This window comes from Saccopteryx bilineata, chromosome 4 (assembly GCF_036850765.1).
Source record: "Saccopteryx bilineata isolate mSacBil1 chromosome 4, mSacBil1_pri_phased_curated, whole genome shotgun sequence".
In the NCBI taxonomy this organism is placed as follows: domain Eukaryota; kingdom Metazoa; phylum Chordata; class Mammalia; order Chiroptera; family Emballonuridae; genus Saccopteryx; species Saccopteryx bilineata.
The window spans coordinates 115,363,723-115,386,464 of record NC_089493.1 but is presented as its reverse complement, the minus strand read 5'-3'; the positions used below and the strand labels follow the sequence as shown (position 1 = coordinate 115,386,464).

Here is a 22,742-nt window from a genome sequence, read left to right as displayed (position 1 = left end):
TCTGGCTTAAGCATAGGATCATTAAAATTATCTCATGGTTGCTGTATTGAAGCCCAAGGTCACTGGCTTGAGCCCAAAGTTGCTGGCTTGAGCAAGGAATTACTGGCTTAGCTTGAGCACCCCAATCAAGGCACTTATGAGAAGCAATCAATGAACTACTAAAGTGATGCAACTACAAGTTCATGGTTCTCATCTCTCTCTTTTACCTCTCTCTCTCTCTCTCTCAAAAAGAAAGATATCTCTGGAAAATAAAATGGGTCAAAATACAGGGTAGGGCAAAAGTAGGAATACTACAATGATTAATAACAATACAAGAATAAAGTGTGTTGTGTGTACATATTTTTGCCAAATCCTGTATACAATGTATGTAATTTAAATTGCTTAAAATAGTCTTTTTAAAAAAACCTATGGTAGCACTGAGAAATAGTAAGTATTCAGTAAATATTAATCTACTATATCTTCTCTTACAAAACCAAAAAGAAGGAAAAAAGAGAAAGTATAGTAGAGCTATCTAGGAAGAGTTCCATAGCTGGTTTCATTGTTATTGTTCAAAAGCACAAGGACTTGAAGTAATTTTGAAACAAACTAGACAAATTTAAATGAGTTCCCATTTATTTTCTTTAAACTTTAATAAGAGTATTTTCACATAATTTAGTTCCCTCTGACCACTTTTAGGCATTATCCAAAGAAACAAAATGTGAATTTAAATAGAGCATTCACTAGTTTCACACCAGTATCTATAGTTGTCCTGGGCAATATAAAATAAGCACCTGCGTGCACCTGACAGCATTCCACGCAAATGAATAGCCTTTTACTCTGAAGTCTGAAATGTACTTTGTTAAAAATGATGCAAAATATAGATTTTTTTTTCTTCAAAATAGGCTTAGATTAGGATCTGGTCCAAAATTTTTAAAGGATGATTTGGACTTGATGAAACAATTGGCTTTCACATTTGGCATGCAAATAAGAAATTGCTAAGGCTTTAGAGAAAGCTAGAAAAAGTCTAAGTAAGTCTTTTGTGCATAAAACCCACATGTTCTAAAGGAAAATAATTTGGAGAGATCTTCTGGGAATAGCTACAATTGACTGTTGGTAGAAGGGAGACTTGTAGGCAGAGAAAGGAGAAAAGACAGCTCTTTAATTCTGTATTTCAATTACCCCTCCGTATACCACAGCTCTTGCCCAAGGGCCTGCACTCACCAATTCCTAGGAAAAGCACAAATGTTCTATTTTGTACTGACTGCATCTGCAACCTTGTTACAAGGCTCCTGTTTTGTAGTAATAGTGAGGACACCCTTTTTCTCTGAAAAATTCTATTTTTCCTGGCTCAGCCTATGCGTCCTACACCTAAGAAATACTGTGGAGAATTAAATCACTGAAGTATCTAGCAATTTAGAAACTTAATTGCTAATCTTTATATGGACCAGAAAAGAAGAAGAAATGGTATCTGAATCTCCCTTAAATATATAGGAGCATTTATGAGCCAATATACTGAATAACCAAAATCTCTGCTTATTTACTAGGGCCAGTTGATTTTGTTTGTTTGTTTTCTTATTAACCCTCTAAAACTGCCCCCTTGCTTTTTCTGGGAATCTACAAAGGACTTCTCACATGTAGTTCAAAAGCCAGGCACTTTGGCTTTTCTGTCCTTTTCTTGTTTCAGCTTCCATCAAGAGGACAAGCAAAGAAAAGGCAACACACTTTTCCCTTGAGGTTGTGTAGAGTGTGAAGTTCTATGTGAATCTGAATTACATAACTGAAAAACTGTGTGCAATAATACAATGTACAAAATTTCAAATAGAGCATGCCGAAACAAAGGAAAAGTCCTAACAGACAATATAGTAGTTAATTTCAGTGGTTCAATTTATTTTTCTTCAGTCTTGTAAAATCCTTCAGATACTGAATTATTTTTCTTATACTGTAAATATATATTTCTGTGTAGAAGGATAAGTTCTCATGAAATGATGATGTTCTGTTTATAGAGAGGAGAAGAGATAGAGAGGTAGACACCTGCATGCACCCAACTGAGATCCACCTGGTAACCCCCATCAGGGGACGATGCTTGAATCAACTGAGCCATTTTTAGCACCTGGGGCTGACACTTGGACCAAAAGAGCTATTCTCAGCACCTGGGGCCAATGTGCTTGAATCACTTAAGGTATGACTATGAGAGGAGAAGATATATATATATATATATATCATATATCTTCGAGAGAGAGAGATATATATATATATCGAGAGAGAGGGGGGGAGGGGATGAGAAGCAGGTGGTTGCTTCTCATGTGTGCCCTTACTGGGGATTGTACCTGGGATGTTCACAAGCTGGGACAATGTTCTAGCCAATGAGCCAACTGGGCAAGGCCATGAAATTATCTTGAAATGCTATGCATTGATGTCTTTCTATCCATGACTTTGTAAGCCTGCTTCCCAAGTTCTCCCTGGTCACAGAAAATATCCTAATTGTGGATTCTAAAGCATTAGGATAAAGCTTAATCTAGGGGATAAAACAGTTCTCTCTAGGCTACAGAGAGAATAGGTGCCTAAATCATTCCCTTAAAGAAATTGGACATTTTTTTTTTCATTTTTCTGAAGCTGGAAACAGGGAGAGACAGTCAGACAGACTCCCGCATGCGCCCGACCGGGATCCACCCAGCACGCCCCCCAGGGGCGACGCTCTGCCCACCAGGAGGGGGTGCTCTGCCCATCCTGGGGGTCGCCATGTTGCAACCAGAGCCACTCTAGCACCTGAGGCAGAGGCCACAGAGCCATCCCCAGTGCCCGGGCCATCTTTGCTCCAATGGAGCCTCGGCTGCGGGAGGGGAAGAGAGAGACAGAGAGGAAAGCGCGTTGGAGGGGTGGAGAAGCAAATGGACGCTTCTCCTGTGTGCCCTGGCCGGGAATCGAACCCGGGTCCTCTGCATGCTAGGCCGACACTCTACCGCTGAGCCAACCGGCCTGGGCCAGAAATTGGACATTTTAAAGATACTTTTGTTGTTAGTTTTTGCTGTTTCTCAGGCATTATGCTAATTAACTTGTATACATTATGTTTTGTAATAGTCACAATCCCTGCAGGATGAGTCTTATTCTTATCAGTTTTCTGTTACAAAGGATGAAAGTGAAGATTAGTTATCTTAAACAATTTTCCCAGTAGTAAGCAACCAGTAAGTAACAAAGCTCCATTCTAAACCCATGCTGACAAAGCTCTTTTTCTTCAAACATCCAGCATCTTTGGATATAGATGTTCATCACAAAGTGTGCCCAGGTAAAGGGTAAGTGGTACTGAAATCCAGGTACTGCTCCGCTTGCAACCATGTGTGTCCTGATACAGGAGCTCCATCTGCTTCAGAAAAGAGACACTTTCTCCCTAATTCACACCTAAGTACTCTACAAATTGGTGGATTTCTTAATAAGATGCTACTTCCACTAATTTAAAAGAGATTCTGCTCATTGTGAGTAAAGAAACTTAAATTAAAATTTACCCCTGGGACTCAACTCGAATTGCCATATTATAGCATTCTCTAAATGTATCATCAACCCAGGAGTTAATAAAGGTAAGGACTGACTAAATGTATAGAATAAGAACTGCATGTATTTTATTAAACATTTAACTCAGACATAATGACTATATAATAAGCTGCAAGTAAATGCAGTCCTTGAAGTTATGCATTTACTAAAAACTTAAAAGCCTTGTGCTCTTCAAGGGAGCATTGGTTGTGCTGTGTGCATGAAGAACAGATGGAGGAGCTGACCCAGTGGCTTTCAGGCTGAGAGAACTGAATGTTCAATGGTGTACTTATGGGCCACATTAACTTCTTGGCAAGTGCTGTTGCTGCATATGTGGGTGGTCCATTGCTGAATATGAATGCGCTGAATATCATTTAGGCAGGGAGCAAGAGGTGTTCAAGGGAGTTGGAGGGGAGCCCAGAAGGTATGCTGTTTATCTTCTAGAAACATTTATTTTCTCCCAAACAATTAACTTGAATTAATAAAGTGGATTTAGATGTGAATAAAAGAAACTAGTTATTGAAACTGAATCTCTGTGACTCTTGAAGAATAACCAAAAGATCTATTAATAAGACCCCTAGCATAAGAAAAAGATTAGAGCATAAATCACCATTTTTATCATGTTGCTAAAAAGCACTGGTTTGGATCTGACTACAAAGCAGGTATCCGCCTGCCATTAAACCGTGAGACTTCCAAGAACTGTCATTTTGATGAATTCTTTTAGAAATAGATGAAGTTCATTAGAATGATGAAAGAAGCTGATTTCTAAAGTAACGTGAAATCATAAGGCTTTGGTTATATCCTCTGGTCTGAAATCTAAAATAATTTAGGATAAGAAAACCTCTGTTGACTTTCTCAATTTATGGCATTGTCACAAAGCCTCCCTTGAGAAGAGAGGACCGATTGGTTTGTGAGCAATCAGCTGAGGAATCTCCTACCTGACCACATTCAACCTGGTGTCTGGCTTGCCTTTGGGCCAAGCTCTGCACTGTTCTCATCCATTAATCATCCCTTCTGGATGATGGACAGAGGTCAGATGCTTAAATAGATACACAAAGGTTTGGGAGATGGCTTTGGTGCCACAGAACTAAAAGTGCCTCTGATTCTTGCACAGGTTCATCTTACTAGACCTGATATTTACAGAAAAATCCAACTGCACTAAATGTGCTAAACAGACCCTTACAAAGAAGAGAAATACTGAACATACAGTATATTGTTCTGGTACATATGTATTCATTTCTATATTTAGGTTTGTTTGATTCTTCTTTGGTGTTGATAAATATTATGTAGGGTTTTCTCTCAGGAGAAACAATTTGTGACTTCAGTCTGTTGTCGTCTTATTCTCTACACACTTGCTCTAATTCCTGCTCCAAATAATGCAAGGAAGCTGTGAGAAATTGTCTTGGAATCTGTGACCTACCTTGTTCTGCTGATGTCTTCGTCTTCCCTTTATTCTACCCAGCAGTGACCATCTTGCCTACAAATTGTTAATCCTCCACTACCTGATTCATATTTTTTTAATTTAACTTCTATACCTGGGCTTTGTTACTAACATATTAGATTATTCTATATTCTTAATATAACAGATACTATCTCTTAAAGTAAAAGAGACTACTGAGAAAAGGTAATTATCCTAGGGAGGGGAAATACTCTGAAGACAACCAGTGTAGTGTCTTCTTCTAAAAGAAAATAATTTAAGGGATGACGTCAGAGTGATGGCGCGGTAGGAAGCGATACCAAAAATCTCCCCATAAACTCAACAAGTTCTTCAACCAGAAACAGAAAAACCTATCCTTGGAGTCTTCAGATGCTTCACAACACACCCGAAGGTAGGGTCGAGCGAAAGATTGGCTAGATATATGGTCAAACCCTGGGGGAAATAGGGAGTAAGAAATGCTCTGCCTTCCTCTCTAATCCAAGCAGGATGGCTTTCAGTGAGAACTGAGAATATAGAAACTAAGGCGGGCATAGGGAGTGAATAGATCCAGGCCATGGTACAAACAGCCAAACCAGGCTGTGGCACGGAGATCCAAGCCACGGAAAAACCTGGGCAATTCAAGCTAACTCGCGCGCCAAACCCAGACAAAGAAAGACAAGTGGGGCAGCAATTTTCCGCATCTCCTGGTCGGCGCGCGTGGATAGTGGGCAAGAGATTCCTACGAACACTTCAGGGGTGGGCGCCGCCAGTGCTAACCCACAGAGAAGCAGAGTCAGAGGCCTCTGTGTGAGCAAAAAGCGGAATCTCCTAGGAGCCCCAGCGCCCTGAGGGGACCGGGCATGGGGAGGGAGCTGGAGCCAACTCCAACGGCGGAACTTTTCTGTGCGGGAGGAGGGCTTTCTCGGAGTGAGAGGCATCCCGTCTGAGCCTGATATCCTGGTCAGCACGCATGGAGAGTGGGCAGGAGATTCCTCCAAAGTCCTCAGGGGTGGGCACCCGTGTTTTCCCACAGAGGAGCAGAGTTAGAGGCCTGTGAGCGGGCCAGGAAAGGAAGCCCCAGCGCCCTGGGAAAGCCGCACAGGGACAGAGCGAAAGCCAATTCCAATGCCAGAACTTTTCCATGTGGGCAGAGGGCTTTCTCAGAGTGAGAGAAAGCCTGATTCCAACTGGCCTGATATCCAGGTCAGCGCACACGGAGAGTGGGCAAGAGATTCCTCCGAACTCCTCAGGGGTGAGCGCCCGTGTTTTCCCACAGAGGAGCAGAGTCAGAAGCCTGTGAGCAGGTCAGGAGAGGAATCTCTGAGCTGCCCCAGCACCCTGAGGGGGCCGCGCACAGGGATAGAGCGAGAGGCAATTCCAACGCTCGATCTTTTCCGAGCGGATAGGGATTTCACTCGAAGTGTGACACGGCTGGTCTGACATCCTGGTGGGCGCACACAAAGAATGGGCAAGAGATTCCTCCGAATGCCTCAGGAGTGGGCACCCATGTTATCACACAGAGGGGCAGGGCCAGAGGTCTTTGAGTGGGCGGAAGCTCCACCTGATTATGCTAGCAGCTCTGACTGACTGAGCCTTACTCAGAGCCCTGTGCTGAGTGGGAATAGAGTGGGGAATTGCCAGCTCTTTGAGCCTCTTACTATCCAGGCAGAGGCAGCAGCAACCCCATAGCTGGATTATCAGGCTTCTAATTGTGGAAGGAAAGACTAGGAGAGAGGCTCCAGGAACACTCTCACAGTGAGAGACCCTCTCACTGTTGGAGCCTATAAACACTAATGAGCCTCGACTGCCAACGAGACTGAAGCCCAATACATGACATCGCCATAGAGAATTATCAACTGCAAACCTCTTCCAGAGCGTGCCACAGGGGCAGAACCCAGGGTACAAAGTCACCGACCAGGAAGAGAGACAGAAAAGAAAAGGCAAGACGATAACCTCTCAAAATCAAGAATAATCTGCAGACTTTATAACCTATCCCATTTTATTATATTTGTTCGTCTGTGTCTCTTTTCTTCATTCTTGATTTTTTTTTTTTCTATTCCAATTTGGTCATTTAATTCTCTCTCAGTCTTACTATCACTTCTCTTTGAACTACACTACCCATAAGTGTTACATCTCCCATTATCTTCTCTTTCCTCCTCCTTTCTCTCTATGAGGGTTGCAATCTAAAACCCCTAACTCTCTCTTTCTCTCTCCTCCTTTTTCTTTTTTCTTCTTTTAGTGGTTCCATCTTTTCTCTCTCTCTCTCTCTCTCTCTCTCTCTCTTTTCTCCCTCTATATTAGTCTATTCCTTTCTCCTTTACGTCTTCTCTCATTCAAACCTCAATAACGAACAAATTATCTTATCTGGGACTCAAATTTAAGTTTGTGGCATTTTGGAGGGTTTTTACTTCACCTTTTTAACACATTAGCAGTGCTCCCATCCCTGGCTCTCCATTTTATTTAATTCTTGTTCCACTAAATACAATAGTAATTTTTTAATTTGTCCTCCCTTTTTCCTGTTTCCCTTTTATTCCTCTCATCATAACTCTGAGTCAGCCAACACCTAAAAGCAAATCATTTTATTCTATTTAGTACAATATAATTCACAGTTCATCACAAGATTTTCTCAAGAAAGAGGGGAGAGGAGAGGAGAGGAAAAAAGGAGGGGAAGGAATAATTCTCTTTTTTTCTCAAATTTTATCTTATTTTATTTTTCTTTATTTAATGATTAATTTTAAAAAAACCACAATTTTTTTTATCTTTTTATTCCTTATAAAATCTCATTAATACTATCAAGAAAACCACCCTCAGATGCCATTAAAGAAGAGAAAATCGAATATCATGGATACAAAAGAAAGAGAGGTAACACAGAGAGATGAGGAAAAATCTATGGAGAAAAAATTTAAGATATTGGAAACCTTGGAGTTAAATGACAGAGAATTTAAAATAGAAATCCTAAAAATACTCAGAGATATACAAGAAAACACAGAAAGGCAATTTAGGGAGCTCAGAAAACAACACGATGAACACAAAGAGTATATCTCCAAGGAAATTGAAACTATAATAACAAATCAAACAGAGATGAAAAACTCAATTCACGAACTGAAAAACGAGGTAACAAGCTTAGCTAATAGAACAGGCCAGATAGAAGAGAGGATTAGCAAAATAGAAGACAAGCAACTTGAGGCTCAACAAAGATAAGAAGAAAGATTCAAAAATTAAAAAAAAATGAGATAGCCCTACAAGAATTATCTGACTCCATCAAAAAGAATAACATAAGAATAATAGGTATATCAGAGGGAGAAGAGAGAGAAAATGGAATGGAGAACATAAACAAATAATAGATGAGAACTTCCCAAGCCTGTGGAAAGAACTAAAACCTCAAATTCTAGAAGCAAACAGAACTCCAAGTTTTCTTAACACCAACAAACCTACTTCAAGGCACATCATAATAAAATTGGCACAAACCAACTGCAAAGAAAAAATTCTCAAGGCAGCCAGGGAAAAGAAGAATACAACATATAAAGGAAGGCCCATTAGATTATCATCAGATTTCTCAGCAGAAACTCTACAAGCTAGAAGAGAGTGGACCCCAATATTTAAAGTCTTGAAAGAAAGGAACTTTCAGCCATGAATACTATACCCATCAAAGCTATCCATCAAATATGAAGGAGAAATAAAAACATTCACAGATACAGAAAAGATGAGAGAATTTATCACCAGAAAACCCCCACTCCAGGAAATACTAAAGGGGATTCTCCAATCAGATACAAAGAATAAAAAAAAAAACACAATGAAGCCACAAGTAAAAGCTCCAAGAAGAACATAATAAAACCAACTTTAAACTGTGACAACAATAAGAAAGGGGGGAAAAGATGGAGATTAACAGTAGCAAAGGGCGATGGAGTGCAAAAGTACTCACAAAATAGTGCACTACAATGAACAGGGTAGGAACCCTTTTCATTACTTAATGGTAACCACCATTGAAAAAACCACCACAAAAGCATATGATTTAAAAAAGATAGCAACAGAGGAAAGATGTATGGAACACAACCAAATAAAAAACAAAAGATAGAAAAATGAAAGAGAAGAATCAAACAAGGCACAAAACTAACAGAAAACATTCTATAAAATGGCAATAAGGAACTCACAAGTGTCAATAATTACACTAAATGTAAACAGATTAAACTCACCAATAAAAAGGCACAGAGTAGCCAAATGGATCAAAAAAGAAAATCCACTGTATGCTGCCTACAAGAAACTCATCTAAGTCACAAGGATAAAAACAAATTCAAAGTGAAAGGCTAGAAAACAATACTCCAAGCAAATAACATCCACAAAAAAGCAGACGTAGCAATACTCATATCTGATGTTGCTGACTACAAGACAGCAAAACTACTCACAGATGAAAATGGGCATTTTATAATGGCTAAGGGGGCACTGAATCAAGAAGACATAACTATTCTTAATATATATGCACCAAACCAAGGAGCACCAAAATATATAAGACAGCTACTTATTGACCTTAAAACAAAAACTGACAAAAATACAATCATACTTGGAGACCTCAATACACCGCTGACGGCTCTAGATCGGTCATCCAAACAGAGAATCAACAAATATAGCGGCCTTAAACAAAACACTAGAGCACCTGGATATGATAGACATCTACAGGACATTTCATCGCAAAGTGACTGAGTATACATTTTTCTCCAATGTACATGGATCATTCTCAAGAATTGACCATATGTTGGGCCACAAAAATAACATCAGCAAATTCAGAAAAATCGAAGTTGTACCAAGCATATTTTCTGATCATAAAGCCTTGAAACTAGAATTCAACTGCAAAAAAGAGGAAAAAAATCCCACAAAAATGTGGAAACTAAACAACATACTTTTAAAGAATGAATGGGTCAAGGAAGAAATAAGTGCAGAGATCAAAAGATATATACAGACAAATGAAAATGACAATACGACATATCAGAATCTATGGGATGCAGCAAAAGCAGTGATAAGAGGGAAGTTCATATCACTTCAGGCATATATGAACAAACAAGAGACAGCCCAAGCGAACCACTTAACTTCACACCTTAAAGAACTAGAAAATGCAGAACAAAGACAACCCAAAACCAGCCGAAGAAAGGAGATAATAAAAATCAGAGCAGAAATAAATGAAATAGAGAACAGAAAAACTATAGAAAAAATTAATAGAACAAGGAGCTGGTTCTTTGAAAAGATCAACAAAATTGACAAAGCCTTGGCAAGACTTACCAAGGAAAAAAGAGAAAGAACTCATATAAACAAAATACAAAATGAAAGAGGAGAAATCACCACGGACACCGTAGATATACAAAGAATTATTGTAGAATACTATGAAAAACTTTATGCCACTAAATTCAACAACCTAGAAGAAATGGATAAATTCCTAGAACAATACAACCTTCCTAGACTGAGTCAAGAAGAAGCAGAAAGCCTAAACAGACCTATTAGTAGAAAAGAAATAGAAAAAACCATTAAAAACCTCCCCAAAAATAAAAGTCCAGGCCCAGACGTCTATACCAGCGAATTTTATCAAACCTTCAAAGAAGACTTGGTTCCTATTCTACTCAAAGTCTTCCAAAAAATTGAAGAAGAAGCAATACTTCCAAACACATTTTATGAGGCAAACATAACCCTTATACCAAAACCAGGCAAGGATGGCACAAAAAAAGAAAACTACAGACCAATATCTCTAATGAATACAGATGCTAAAATACTAAACAAAATGCTAGCAAATCGAATACAAAAACATATTAAAAAATAATACATCATGATCAAGTGGGATTCATCCCAGAATCTCAAGGATGGTTCAACATACGTAAAATGGTTAACATAATACACCATATCAACAAAACAAAGAACAAGAACCACATGATATTATCAATAGATGCAGAAAAGGTTTTCGATAAAATACAACACAATTTTATGTTTAAGACTCTCAACAAAATGGGTATAGAAGGAAAATATCTCAACATGATAAAGGCCATATATGATAAACCATCAGCTAACATCATACTAAATGGCACAAAACTGAAGGTTTTCCCCCTTAAATCAGAAACAAGACAGGGTTGTCCACTCTCTCCACTCTTATTTAATGTGGTACTAGAGGTTCTAGCCAGAGCAATCAGACAAGACAAAGAAATAAAAGGCATCCATATCGGAAAAGAAGAAGTAAAGGTATCACTTTTTGCAGATGATATGATCCTATACATCAAAAACCCCAAAGAATCCACAAAAAGACTATTAGAAACAATAAGCCAATACAGTAAGGTCACAGGATACAAAATTAACTTACAGAAGTCAATAGCCTTTCTATATGCCAACAATGAAACAACTGAGAAGGAACTCAAAAGAATAATCCCCTTCACGATTGCAATAACAACAAAAAAAATACCTAGGAATAAACATAACAAAGAATGTAAAGGACTTATACAATGAATAGTATAAACCATTGTTAAGGGAAATCGAAAAAGATATAATGAGATGGAAGAATATTCCTTGTTCTTGGTTAGGTAGAATAAATATAATCAAGATGGCCATATTACCCAAAGCAATATACAAATTTAATGCAATTCCCATCAAAATTCCAATGACATTTTTTAAAGAAATGGAGCAAAAAATCATCAGATTTATATGGAACTATAAAAAAACCCGAATAGCCAAAGCAATCCTAAAGAAAAAGAATGAAGCTGGGGGCATTACAATACCTGACTTCAAACTCTATTATAGGGCCACGACAATGAAAACAGCATGGTATTCCAGAAAAATAGACACTCAGACCAATGGAACAGAATAGAAAGCCCAGAAATAAAACCACATATATATAGTCAAATAATTTTTGATAAAGGGGCCAACAACACACAATGGAGAAAAGAAAGCCTCTTTAATAAATGGTGCTGGGAAAACTGGAAAGCCACATGCAAAAGAATGAAACTGGACTACAGTCTGTCCCCCTGTACTAAAATTAACTCAAAATGGATCAAAGATCTAAACATAAGACCTGAAACAATTACGTGCATAGAAGAAGACATAGGTACTAAACTTATAGACCTGGGTTTTAAAAGAGCATTTTATGAATTTGACTCCACAGGCAAGAGAAGTGAAAGCAAAAATTAATGAATGGGACTACATCAGACTAAGAAGTTTTTGCTCAGCAAGAGAAACTGATAACAAGATAGACAGCCAACTAATTGGGAAATGATATTTTTAAACACCTGCTCAGATAAGGGCCTAATATCCAAAATATACAAAGAACTCATAAAACTTAACAACAAACAAACAAACAATCCCATAAAAAAATGGGAAGAGGATATGAACAGACACTTCTCCCAGGAAGAAATACAAATGGCCAACAGATATATGAAAAGATGCTCATCTTCTTTAGTTATTAGAGAAATGCAAATCAAAACTGCAATGAGATACCACCTCACACCTGTTAAATTAGCTATTATTAACAAGACAGGTAATAGCAAATGTTGGAGAGGTTGTGGAGAAAAAGGAACCCTTATCCACTGTTGGTAGGAATGTAAAGTAGTACAACCATTATGGAAGAAAGTATGGTGGTTCCTCAAAAAACTGAAAATAGAACTACCTTATGACCCAGCAATCCCTCTACTGGGTATATACCCCCAAAACTCAGAAACATTGACTCGTAAAGACACATGCAGCCCCATGTTCATTGCAGCATTGTTCACAGTGGCCAAGACATGTAAACAACCAAAAAGCCCATCAATATATGATTGGATAAAGAAGATGTGGCACATATACACTATGGAATACTACTCAGCCATAAGAAATGATGACATTGGATCATTTATAGCAAAATGGTGGGATATTGACAACATTATACGAAGTGAAATAAGTAAATCAGAAAAAACCAGGAACTGCATTATTCCGTACGTAGATGGGACATAAAAGTGAGACCAAGAGACATTGATAAGAGTGTGGTGGTTATGGGGGGAGGGGGAAGAGGGAGAGGGAAGGGGGAGGGGGAGGGGCACAAAGAGAACTAGATAGAGGGTGACAGAGGACAATCTGACTTTGGGTGATCGGTATGCAACATAATTGAACGACAAGATAACCTGGACATGTTATCTTTGAATATATGTATCTTGATTTACTAATGTCACCCCATTAAAAATAAATAAAAAAATAAAATATAATATAATAAAAGAAAGTAATTTAGAAGTTAAGGGAAAAAAAATGGATGATTCTTGAGGAACAGTCCATTTAAAAAAATTACCATGAATATATTAACCCAATTAAAGCTATTACAAATAAAGGTGCTATTAAGGTTTGTGCATAAATCTTTGCATTGATACATGCTTTTATTTCTGTTGGGTAACCATCTAGGAGTGAAATCACCAGATAATGTGGTAAGTGCATGTTTGACATGAGGCTAACAAGCTACTGTCAAAAAATTAATCTTATTTTACATTCCCAGAAGCAGTGTGTGATGGTTTCAGTTACTCTACATTCTTATCAACACATGGGATTGTCAGTCTTTTTAACTTTGGCCATTATAATATGTGTGTGGTATTATCTCTCTTTGGTTTAAATTTCATTCCTCTGGTAACTCATGATGGTAAACAGTTTTTATGCAATTATTGATCAATTGTGTGCTCTTTTGTGCAATGTCAATTTAAGTCTTTTACTAATCTTTTTTATTAGACTGTTTGTCTTATTATTGAATTTTAAGAATTATATATATTGAATATGAGCTGTTGGTTATATACATGCATTTCAAACATTTTCTTTCATTCTGTAGCTTGACTCTTCTTAATGATGTCTTTAGAACAGCGAAAAGATTGTAGTTATAATGACACTGATGTATTACTTTTTAATGAATGGTGCTTTTATTTTGTTTTATTTTGTTTATTTTCTAAGAAATCTTTGCATATTACAAATTTGCATAGATTTTCTTCTATGTTTTCTTTAAATGTTTAGAGTTTTAGCTTCTTATACTTACATCTACAATCAATTCTAAACTAAACTTGTAGATAATGTGAGGTATTGTTTAAGAGTTTTTTTTATATGAATGCCTAGTTGGTCTAGCAAAATTTATTTCGAAGACCATCATTTCCCCAATAGATTATGCTGTTGACTTTGAAGAACTCAGTTGATCAAATATGTATCATACATGTGACCACAGAAGTCTATTTCTGGACTCGTTATCTCACCTCACTGATCCACGTGTTTATCTTTATACAATAACTTTGAGATCAAGTACTATGAGTTCCCCCCACTCCTAACGGTTGTTGGACCTTAGTTTTCCAAACAAATATAGAGTTCCTTTTTCAATTAAAAATGTCAGTTTTGCTAATATTGCATTGAATCTATGGATGAATTTGGAGAAAACAAGGACAAAAATAATACTTATTTTTCTAATTCATATACAAGGTACATTCATTTCCCCATTTATTCAGGTCTTGCTTAATTTCCCTCAGTAATTTTATTTTGTATTTTTCAGTGAATGGCTTGTTTAAACTTTATTAAATTTAATCACATTTTGATATAATGGGAAATTTTTCAGTTTTTTTGTAGCTATTACACAGAAATATGATGGATTTTACATCTCATGCTATTGGTAATTATCTTATTAATTTAAGCCAATTTTATTACTGTTTGGAATTGACTACAAAAACAATTGTGCGATCTGTGAATAGTAGTAGTTTTACTTCTTCCTTTCTGATTTTTGTGCATTTCATATACATTTCTTGTGTCATTGCAGTGGTCAGAACCTGCGGTACTACATTTGTGACTGAGAAGAGGGGGTTGTTTTGTCTTGCTTTCAATCTGCTGGAAGGAAAATGTTTGAGATGCATATTAATATCTGGTGTGCATTTTATATGCACATGAAATAATGTATACTTTACAACTTTGAGTATAATGATCTTTAAATATCAATTAGCGTATTCTGCTTGATAGTCCTGTTCTTCTAAAACTGGTCATTTTCTGGGTACGTATTCTCTCAATGACTCATAGATGTTAGAACTTTTAGATATAATTATGGTAGTCTATTTCTCCTGGCACCATTTTATTTCTGAATTTTGAAGCTGTATTTTTAGAGACACATATTTAGAACTGTTAGGTTTTTTTACACATTCTCCTTTTATTGATATTAAATGTCCCTCCTTAGCACTTACAATTTTTCTAGGTGTGCATTTGTCTGATAATATTATGGTCATGTCAGCTTTCTCATATCTGTGGTTTGCATGTTTCTGTATTCTTCTGTCCTTTTTCTTTGTCCTCTTTGTGTCTGCATTTAATGTATGTTTCTTATAGATGGCAGTGTGTATCCTGTAAATAGCTTGTTTTGGGGGGTTTATTTGTATTTTTTTATCAAGTCCTATTTTTTCTTATAACTAACTGAACTGTTAAGTTCCTTTACATTTATGTAATTATTGATATAATTGGGTTAAAATCTACCATCTTGCTCTTTATTTTTTTGTCCTTTTCATTTTGTTGTTGTTTATCTGTTGCTGTTTTCCTGTGACACTTTGTGTAAATTCAAACATATTTTAGTTTTTTTGATGCACCACTTAAAAAAAACTGTTTAGAAGTTTCTGTAGGGCATTAAATGGCACTAAACTGAAGGCTATTCCCCTTAAATCAGGAACAAGACAGGGTTGTCCACTCTCTCCACTCTTATTTAATGTGGTACTAGAGGTTCTAGCCAGAGCAATCAGACAAGACAAAGAAATAAAAGGCATCCATATCGGAAAAGAAGAAGTAAAGGTATCACTTTTTGCAGATGATATGATCCTATACATCGAAAATCCCAAAGAATCCACAAAAAGACTACTAGAAACAATATGCCAATACAGTAAGGTCGCAGGATACAAAATTAACATACAGAAGTCAATAGCCTTTCTATATGCCAACAATGAAACATTTGAGAACAAACTCAAAAGAACAATCTCCTTCACGATTGCAACAAAAAAATAAAATACTTAGGAATAAACATAACAAAGAATGTAAAGGACTTATATAATGAAAACTATAAACCATTGTTAAGGGAAATCGAAAAAGATATAATGAGATGGAAGAATATACCTTGTTCTTGGTTAGGAAGAATAAATATAATCAAGATGGCCATATTACCCAAAGCAATATACAAATTTAATGCAATTCCCATCAAAATTCCAATGACATTTTTTAAAGAAATGGAGCAAAAAATCATCAGATTTATATGGAACTATAAAAAAACCCAAATAGCCAAAGCAATCCTAAAGAAAAAGAATGAAGTTGGGGGCATTACAATACCTGACTTCAAACTCTATTATAGGGCCACGACAATGAAAACAGCATGGTATTCCAGAAAAATAGACACTCAGACCAATGGAGCAGAATAGAAAGCCCAGAAATAAAACCACATATATATAGTCAAATAATTTTTGATAAAGGGGCCAACAACACACAATGGAGAAAAGAAAGCCTCTTTAATAAATGGTGCTGGGAAAACTGGAAAGCCACATGCAAAAGAATGAAACTGGACTACAGTCTGTCCCCCTGTACTAAAATTAACTCAAAATGGATCAAAGATCTAAACATAAGACCTGAAACAATTACGTGCATAGAAGAAGACATAGGTACTAAACTTATGGACCTGGGTTTTAAAGAGCATTTTATGAATTTGACTCCAATGGCAAAAGAAGTGAAGGCAAAAATTAATGAATGGGACTACATCAGACTAAGAAGTTTTTGCTCAGCAAGAGAAACTGACAACAAAATAAACAGACAGCCAACTAAATGGGAAATGATATTTTCAAACAACAGCTCAGATAGGGGCCTAATTATCCAAAATATACAAAGAACTCATAAAACTTAACAACAAACAAACAAACAATCCAATAAAAAAAATGGGAAGAGGACATGAACAGACACTTCTCCCAGGAAGAAATACAAATGGCCAACAGATATATGAAAAGATGCTCATCTTCTTTAGTTATTAGAGAAATGCAAATCAAAACTGCAATGAGATACCACCTCACACCTGTTAGATTAGCTATTATTAACAAGACAGGTAATAACAAATGTTGGAGAGGCTGTGGAGAAAAAGGAACCCTCATACACTGTTGGTGGGAATGTAAAGTAGTACAACCATTATGGAAGAAAGTATGGTGGTTCCTCAAAAAACTGAAAATAGAATTACCTTATGACCCAGCAATCCCTCTACTGGGTATATACCCCCAAAACTCAGAAACATTGATACGTAAAGAAACATGCAGCCCCATGTTCATTGCAGCATTGTTCACAGTGGCCAGGACATGTAAACAACCAAAAAGCCCATCAATAGATGATTGGATAAAGAAGATGTGGCACATATACACTATGGAATACTACTCAGCCATAAGAAATGATGACATCAGATCATTTACAGCAAAATGGTGGGATCTTGATAACATTATACGAAGTGAAATAAGTAAATCAGAAAAAACCAGGAACTGCATTATTACATACGTAGGTGGGACTTAAAAGTGAAACTAAGAGACACTGATAAGAGTGTGGTGGTTATGGGGGGAGGGGGGAGAGGGAGAGGGAAAGGAAGAGGAGGAGGGGCACAAAGAAAACCAGATAGAAGGTGACAGAGGACAATCTGATTTTGGGTGATGGGTATACAACATAAGTGAACGACAAGACAACCTGGATTTGTTATCTTTGAATATATGTATCCTGATTTATTGATGTCGCCCCATTAAAATAAAATTATTAAAAAAAAAGAAGTTTCTGTAGGGCAAAACTATGCAACTTTAACTCAATAATTCAATTTAGAGTCAATGTTAGTGTCCAGAGTGTATCGCTCATTATATTCATTTTACACTTTATGATTCTCTGAGGTTTCTATCCACTTCTCATTTCCCCCAACAATATAGCTCAAATTAATCCCATTATTTGTGCTCTTGTTGTGACATGTTACTTCTAAATATGTTATAAGCCTTAACTTATAATGTTATTATTTTTGCTAAAAACCAAGTATTGGCTGACTTTTTTTTTAAAGGCTGGCTAGTAAATATTTTAGGCTTTTGAGCCACATGGTTGTTGTTACAACTACTCACCTTTCCTGTTGTAGCATGAAAGCGGCCATGACAATAGAGAAACAAATGGGGAAAGCTATGTTCCAATTAGCCCTTACTTATAAAAACAGTTGGAGGGCACTCAAGCTGTAATTTGCCGACCATTGTTTGTATGGTTATTTTTTAAGGAAATTACAAGAAAAAGAAAAACATAGTCTTTAATCTTTACCCACTTATTTACTGGATTTGATCAGCTTTATTTCACTTATTTTCCCCAGATTCATTGTGGATAATCATTGTGAAAAAATTGCACATAGTTAATATATACAATTTGGTAAGTTTGGACATATGCATATTCGTGTTACCATCTCCGCAATCCAGGTATAAAACATATCCATTGCCTCCAAAGGTTTTCTTGTGTTTGTATATATGTGAGAGTGTGTGGTAAGAGCCCCAGAAATAAACCAGAAGTTTATTTACTGTAAGTTTATTTCTGGGTCAACTGACTTTCATCATGGGTGCTAAGAATATACAATGAAGAAAGAACAGTCTCTTCAATAAATGATTTTGAGAAAACAGGACATCCACATCTGAAAGAATAAAGTTGGAGCCTTGTCTTTCATCATACATGAAAATTAACTCAAGTGGATTAAAAATTTAAACATAACATCTGAAACCATAAATTCCTATAAGAAAACATGAGAGCAAAGATTCTATATTTCTTTTTATAGATCCAGATTTCCACTGATAATCCTTCCCTTTAGTATGAAGAATACCCTTTGACAACTTTTGTGGTGCACTTTTGCTGACTACATCTTTAGAAAAAAAAGTGTTTATATTTGACCCTATTTTTAATGTATAATTTCACTGTATATAAAATTAAAAACAGACAGTATTTTAAAGATGTTTAAAGATTTAAAGATGCGGTTCTATTATCTTCTGGCCAACATTGTTGCTAGGGAGGTGGTAATTATCAGACATATAATTACAACATCATTTTGATTTGGGTTGCTTTGAAAATTTTCTCTGTCTTTGGTTTTCCACAATTGGGTTATGGTGTGCCTAGGAGTTTTCTTTTTATTTTTTTGCTTCGTGTATCATGATATTCTTGGATCAGTGGGTTTAAATTCTTTTATCTCATTTTCATTCTTTTCTGATGGAAGTCCAATTGGACTCATTTAAGACCCTTTTATATTATTCCCCAGGTCTTTAGGTATCCCCACTGATAAAATTCTTAATGATTTACAAGTTCAAGTACAAATAACTAGGTACACATACTTTCTGGAATTGTTAAAATTCTTCCATAAAAAAGCCATGATAAATAGTATTTGGGTTCCTAACATACATAGTTCACAAAGCTTTCTTAAACCACATGGAAGATCTATGCTTAACCTTACCCTAATAATACCACTGAATAAAATAAATGAAAATACACAGATTTTGTAATATTATAAGTAATATTCTCTAACATGGATAGTGCACTACTATTTGGCTGGTCACTGTTCACAAAATACCTCTGCTTACTCTCTTTCTTTCCTTTACAGAAAAGTATTTTCAAATCCCTTACTACTTCTCAGTGAACACAACCACATTCTCCTGTCTCCATACTTTCACATCACTCACACATCATATAAATAAGAGAAAACAGTTCTGAACTTTTGAGCTTTTCTGGGAGTTAAAATAAATGGATTTTTAGTTCAGTTCTGGACATTTTGATCTGTAGTGAGATTGAGTCCACTTTTGGGTGACATATAACAATTATAATGAGTGGAAGAGTGATCTTGAATTTGATAAAATAGTTGTAACAATAAAATATGTAAAATTTTTTAGTTAATTTGGTTCTCAGAAAGTAAAAAAGTACTATGCAACATTAACTCAATGATCTGTTTTTGTGGATAAAGAATATATATGTAAAAGTACATGTATCTTTGCACATATATTTATCTTCTGAATTTAAAAGGTTTTGAATTGTAGAAAATTAATAAACATTATTTTTAGTAGAAGTAAGAGCCTTTCAAAGTTTTTTTTTTAGTGTCTGTTTTTATTAATTCATTTTCTTTGTATATTTTCTCAAATTATACTGTATTTAGAATTCAATCATTTCCCTTTCCATTCTTCAAAACTATTTTAGATTTTAAGTAAAGATATTGAAACAATCAGATTGACTGAAGATTGAAAAGTAAAATTGTACACTGGAAACAAATTAATCCATGGGGCTTTCCTTTTGCTCTACAGGACAACCCATAACAGATATATTCCTTTCTGAAGCTACCAAATTCTACTTATTACACCCCATGAATCTGAAATAGAAAAATGGAGCTAGTTTTGTTTTTTGTTGGGTTTTTTTTTGGTCCCAGTTTGTCTTCTAGTTAAAAAAAATAGGATTTAGATCACATAATAGAGAGCAAATGAAAATCTTGCAGAGTCAGCACAGTCTAAATTAAAGTTAGAAAACAATGTCATCAAAAAAAATTATAATGTGTATGAGCCCCCAAAGTTTGAAAAAGGAATGCAGTTAATTTCTGGGGGTAGTTTTGATTGGGCAGATTAAAGTAAGGAAGGAAGGTGATCCATCTGTATCAATATGTAAAATGCAATTGTCTTTGAAGGATTCTTACTGCTTTGAGACAGTAATATTAATACATAAGCATGAAATGAAATTACATCACTTAAATTACCCTACAGAGCAATAGACTACCTTCTTTTTCCCTTTTAAATATCCTAGGGATAAAAATTAGCAGTTAGTTCACCATGTTCGTAATATTGTCCTAGGGACTTTGGGTTTTGTTTTAATAGTTCAATCTAAGAATCAAAGTAGAGAAGCTTTAAGTTCAATTGAATGTTTATAAAAAGAATTGTGAAACTAAAAGGTAATAAGATCCAACAGAGGGGACATATTTGGTTAATCAATTATATTTTATCTATCTAATATTCTATTTCAGGATGCAAAAATGTCTCAAAGTGATTAATATTTAGAGATTTTTCTTATAAGGTCTTATTAATAAAAATTTCTATTACCTATGAAAAAGTTTCAATAAAATCTAAAAGAGTTTAATCATAAGTTTTATAATTGCTTTTTAGGTTTTTATTCATTGTCCAGTTTATTCTTTTATTAGCATACACATTCCAACTATAAATAATTTTACCTAAAAAAAAATAATAAAAAGTGTATATATGTTTTGGTATATGCTTCCACCTACCTAAGAAATAACACACTTATTTTAGTACATAGCTTATAAAAATAATTTAAATAAGTACCTGAGACTTAATACAGACTTAATATTTTTTAATACCTTAAAAGATAATAAAATAAAAAAGTACTGATATTTCTCTCTAATTCATTGTACATGATACAACTTTACTGCTTTTCCTTTGAATATTTGTGAACTTACAGAAAATCAAGGACAATATAGAGATTCACCACACATTAAGAGGTAATAAATAATTAAGAAGAAAAAGCACTCTTTTTGCCATTATGAAATCAAAGCAGGTGTTGGTTCACAAGGGATTTTAGACTTATAGAATAAAATATGTATTAATTAATATCTTCAACTTGATCTAAATAAAACTAATTAACATTTGCTTTTTTATTACTGAAACAATCAAAATAACCAACTCCACCAACTGAACTTGAATTTACATAAACTTCTAATTTTATAGACACATAAATTATCTTTACTAAAATATACTTGCTTTGAAAATAAATGAATAGAGCTCTAACTAGATGGTCAAGCTGCTCATAGTATGCTCCAAATATATATATATATATATATGCAACATATATATATATGCATATATATATATGCAACATATTTGGACTCCTACCTGTAATAAGAAAGCTGCATCTCCCAGCTCCAGCCTCATTTATGATGCTGCAGTTATAAACCCCGTAGTTTTCATTGGAAAGGCTCTTCACTGGATACTCTGTGTACTCTTGTGAGTCAAACTGACCCGTCCGTAATAATTTGTTGCCCAAGCGCCACTCATAGGTCAGCACCCGTATGGGGTAGGCTCGCAGAACCCGGCAGCTCATAGTGACACTTCGCTCTTGTCCTTGCCGGATTTCCAGAAATGCTGGTTCAACAGCAGGAGGATCTGTAGGAAAGAGATGTTAAGACAGATAAGTTATGTAGGCTGCAACAAGCCAATTCTTAGTGTGAGAAGCTATTTTTAAGAACATATCCAGCAACTGAAATGGAATATAAGAGGTGGATGGAGACCATATTTAGGCCCAGGATTTTGAGCTGGGGATGGGAAACTGATTTACTGAGTGTGAGCATTGGAAGAGACTCATTGCTTTAAAAAAGCATTAGGAGGTGAAATTGACAGAGTTCAGTTTTTCTTTGTAGCTGCTTCCCAGAAAAGATTGTCATGACTGTGTTTGCCTTATACTGTCAACAACCAAATGATGCTCTGGGTATGAAATGCAGAGTCTCCAACCTTGCATGAAACTTTGAAGCAGATAAAGACATTCGTGAATTCTAAGTATCTTCATGTGAGGCTCAGTCTTCAAGGCTTTTGGTAACTATTATTTAATAAAATAGGTACCACCATTATATAAATTTGTTTTCTAAATTTGTCTGAATTCATTTGGCTGCCAGTAATAATATCATGTGTAAACCTTAAGCAAACTTTAGAAATTATACTACAGGTGAATGTGGTTTTCAACACACTGCAATAGACTCATGTGGCATAATTGTGATTTTTTTTCATATAATTAAAACTTGCTACACTTAGTACCTATAATATTTTTTTTGATGTGAAGG

The 22,742-nt window shown here is 35.7% G+C and overlaps 1 protein-coding gene across 1 annotated transcript in view; it reads right to left on the bottom strand.

The window, feature by feature from the left end:
• The window catches only part of MDGA2 (MAM domain containing glycosylphosphatidylinositol anchor 2), a 1,032,115-nt gene that overhangs the window by 135,584 nt on the left and 873,789 nt on the right, over positions 1-22,742 (bottom strand). The window contains exon 9 of the mRNA XM_066277806.1: positions 21,802-22,071. Within this exon, the coding sequence (XP_066133903.1) occupies positions 21,802-22,071 (270 nt within the window). The remainder of the gene's footprint in view (positions 1-21,801; positions 22,072-22,742) is intronic.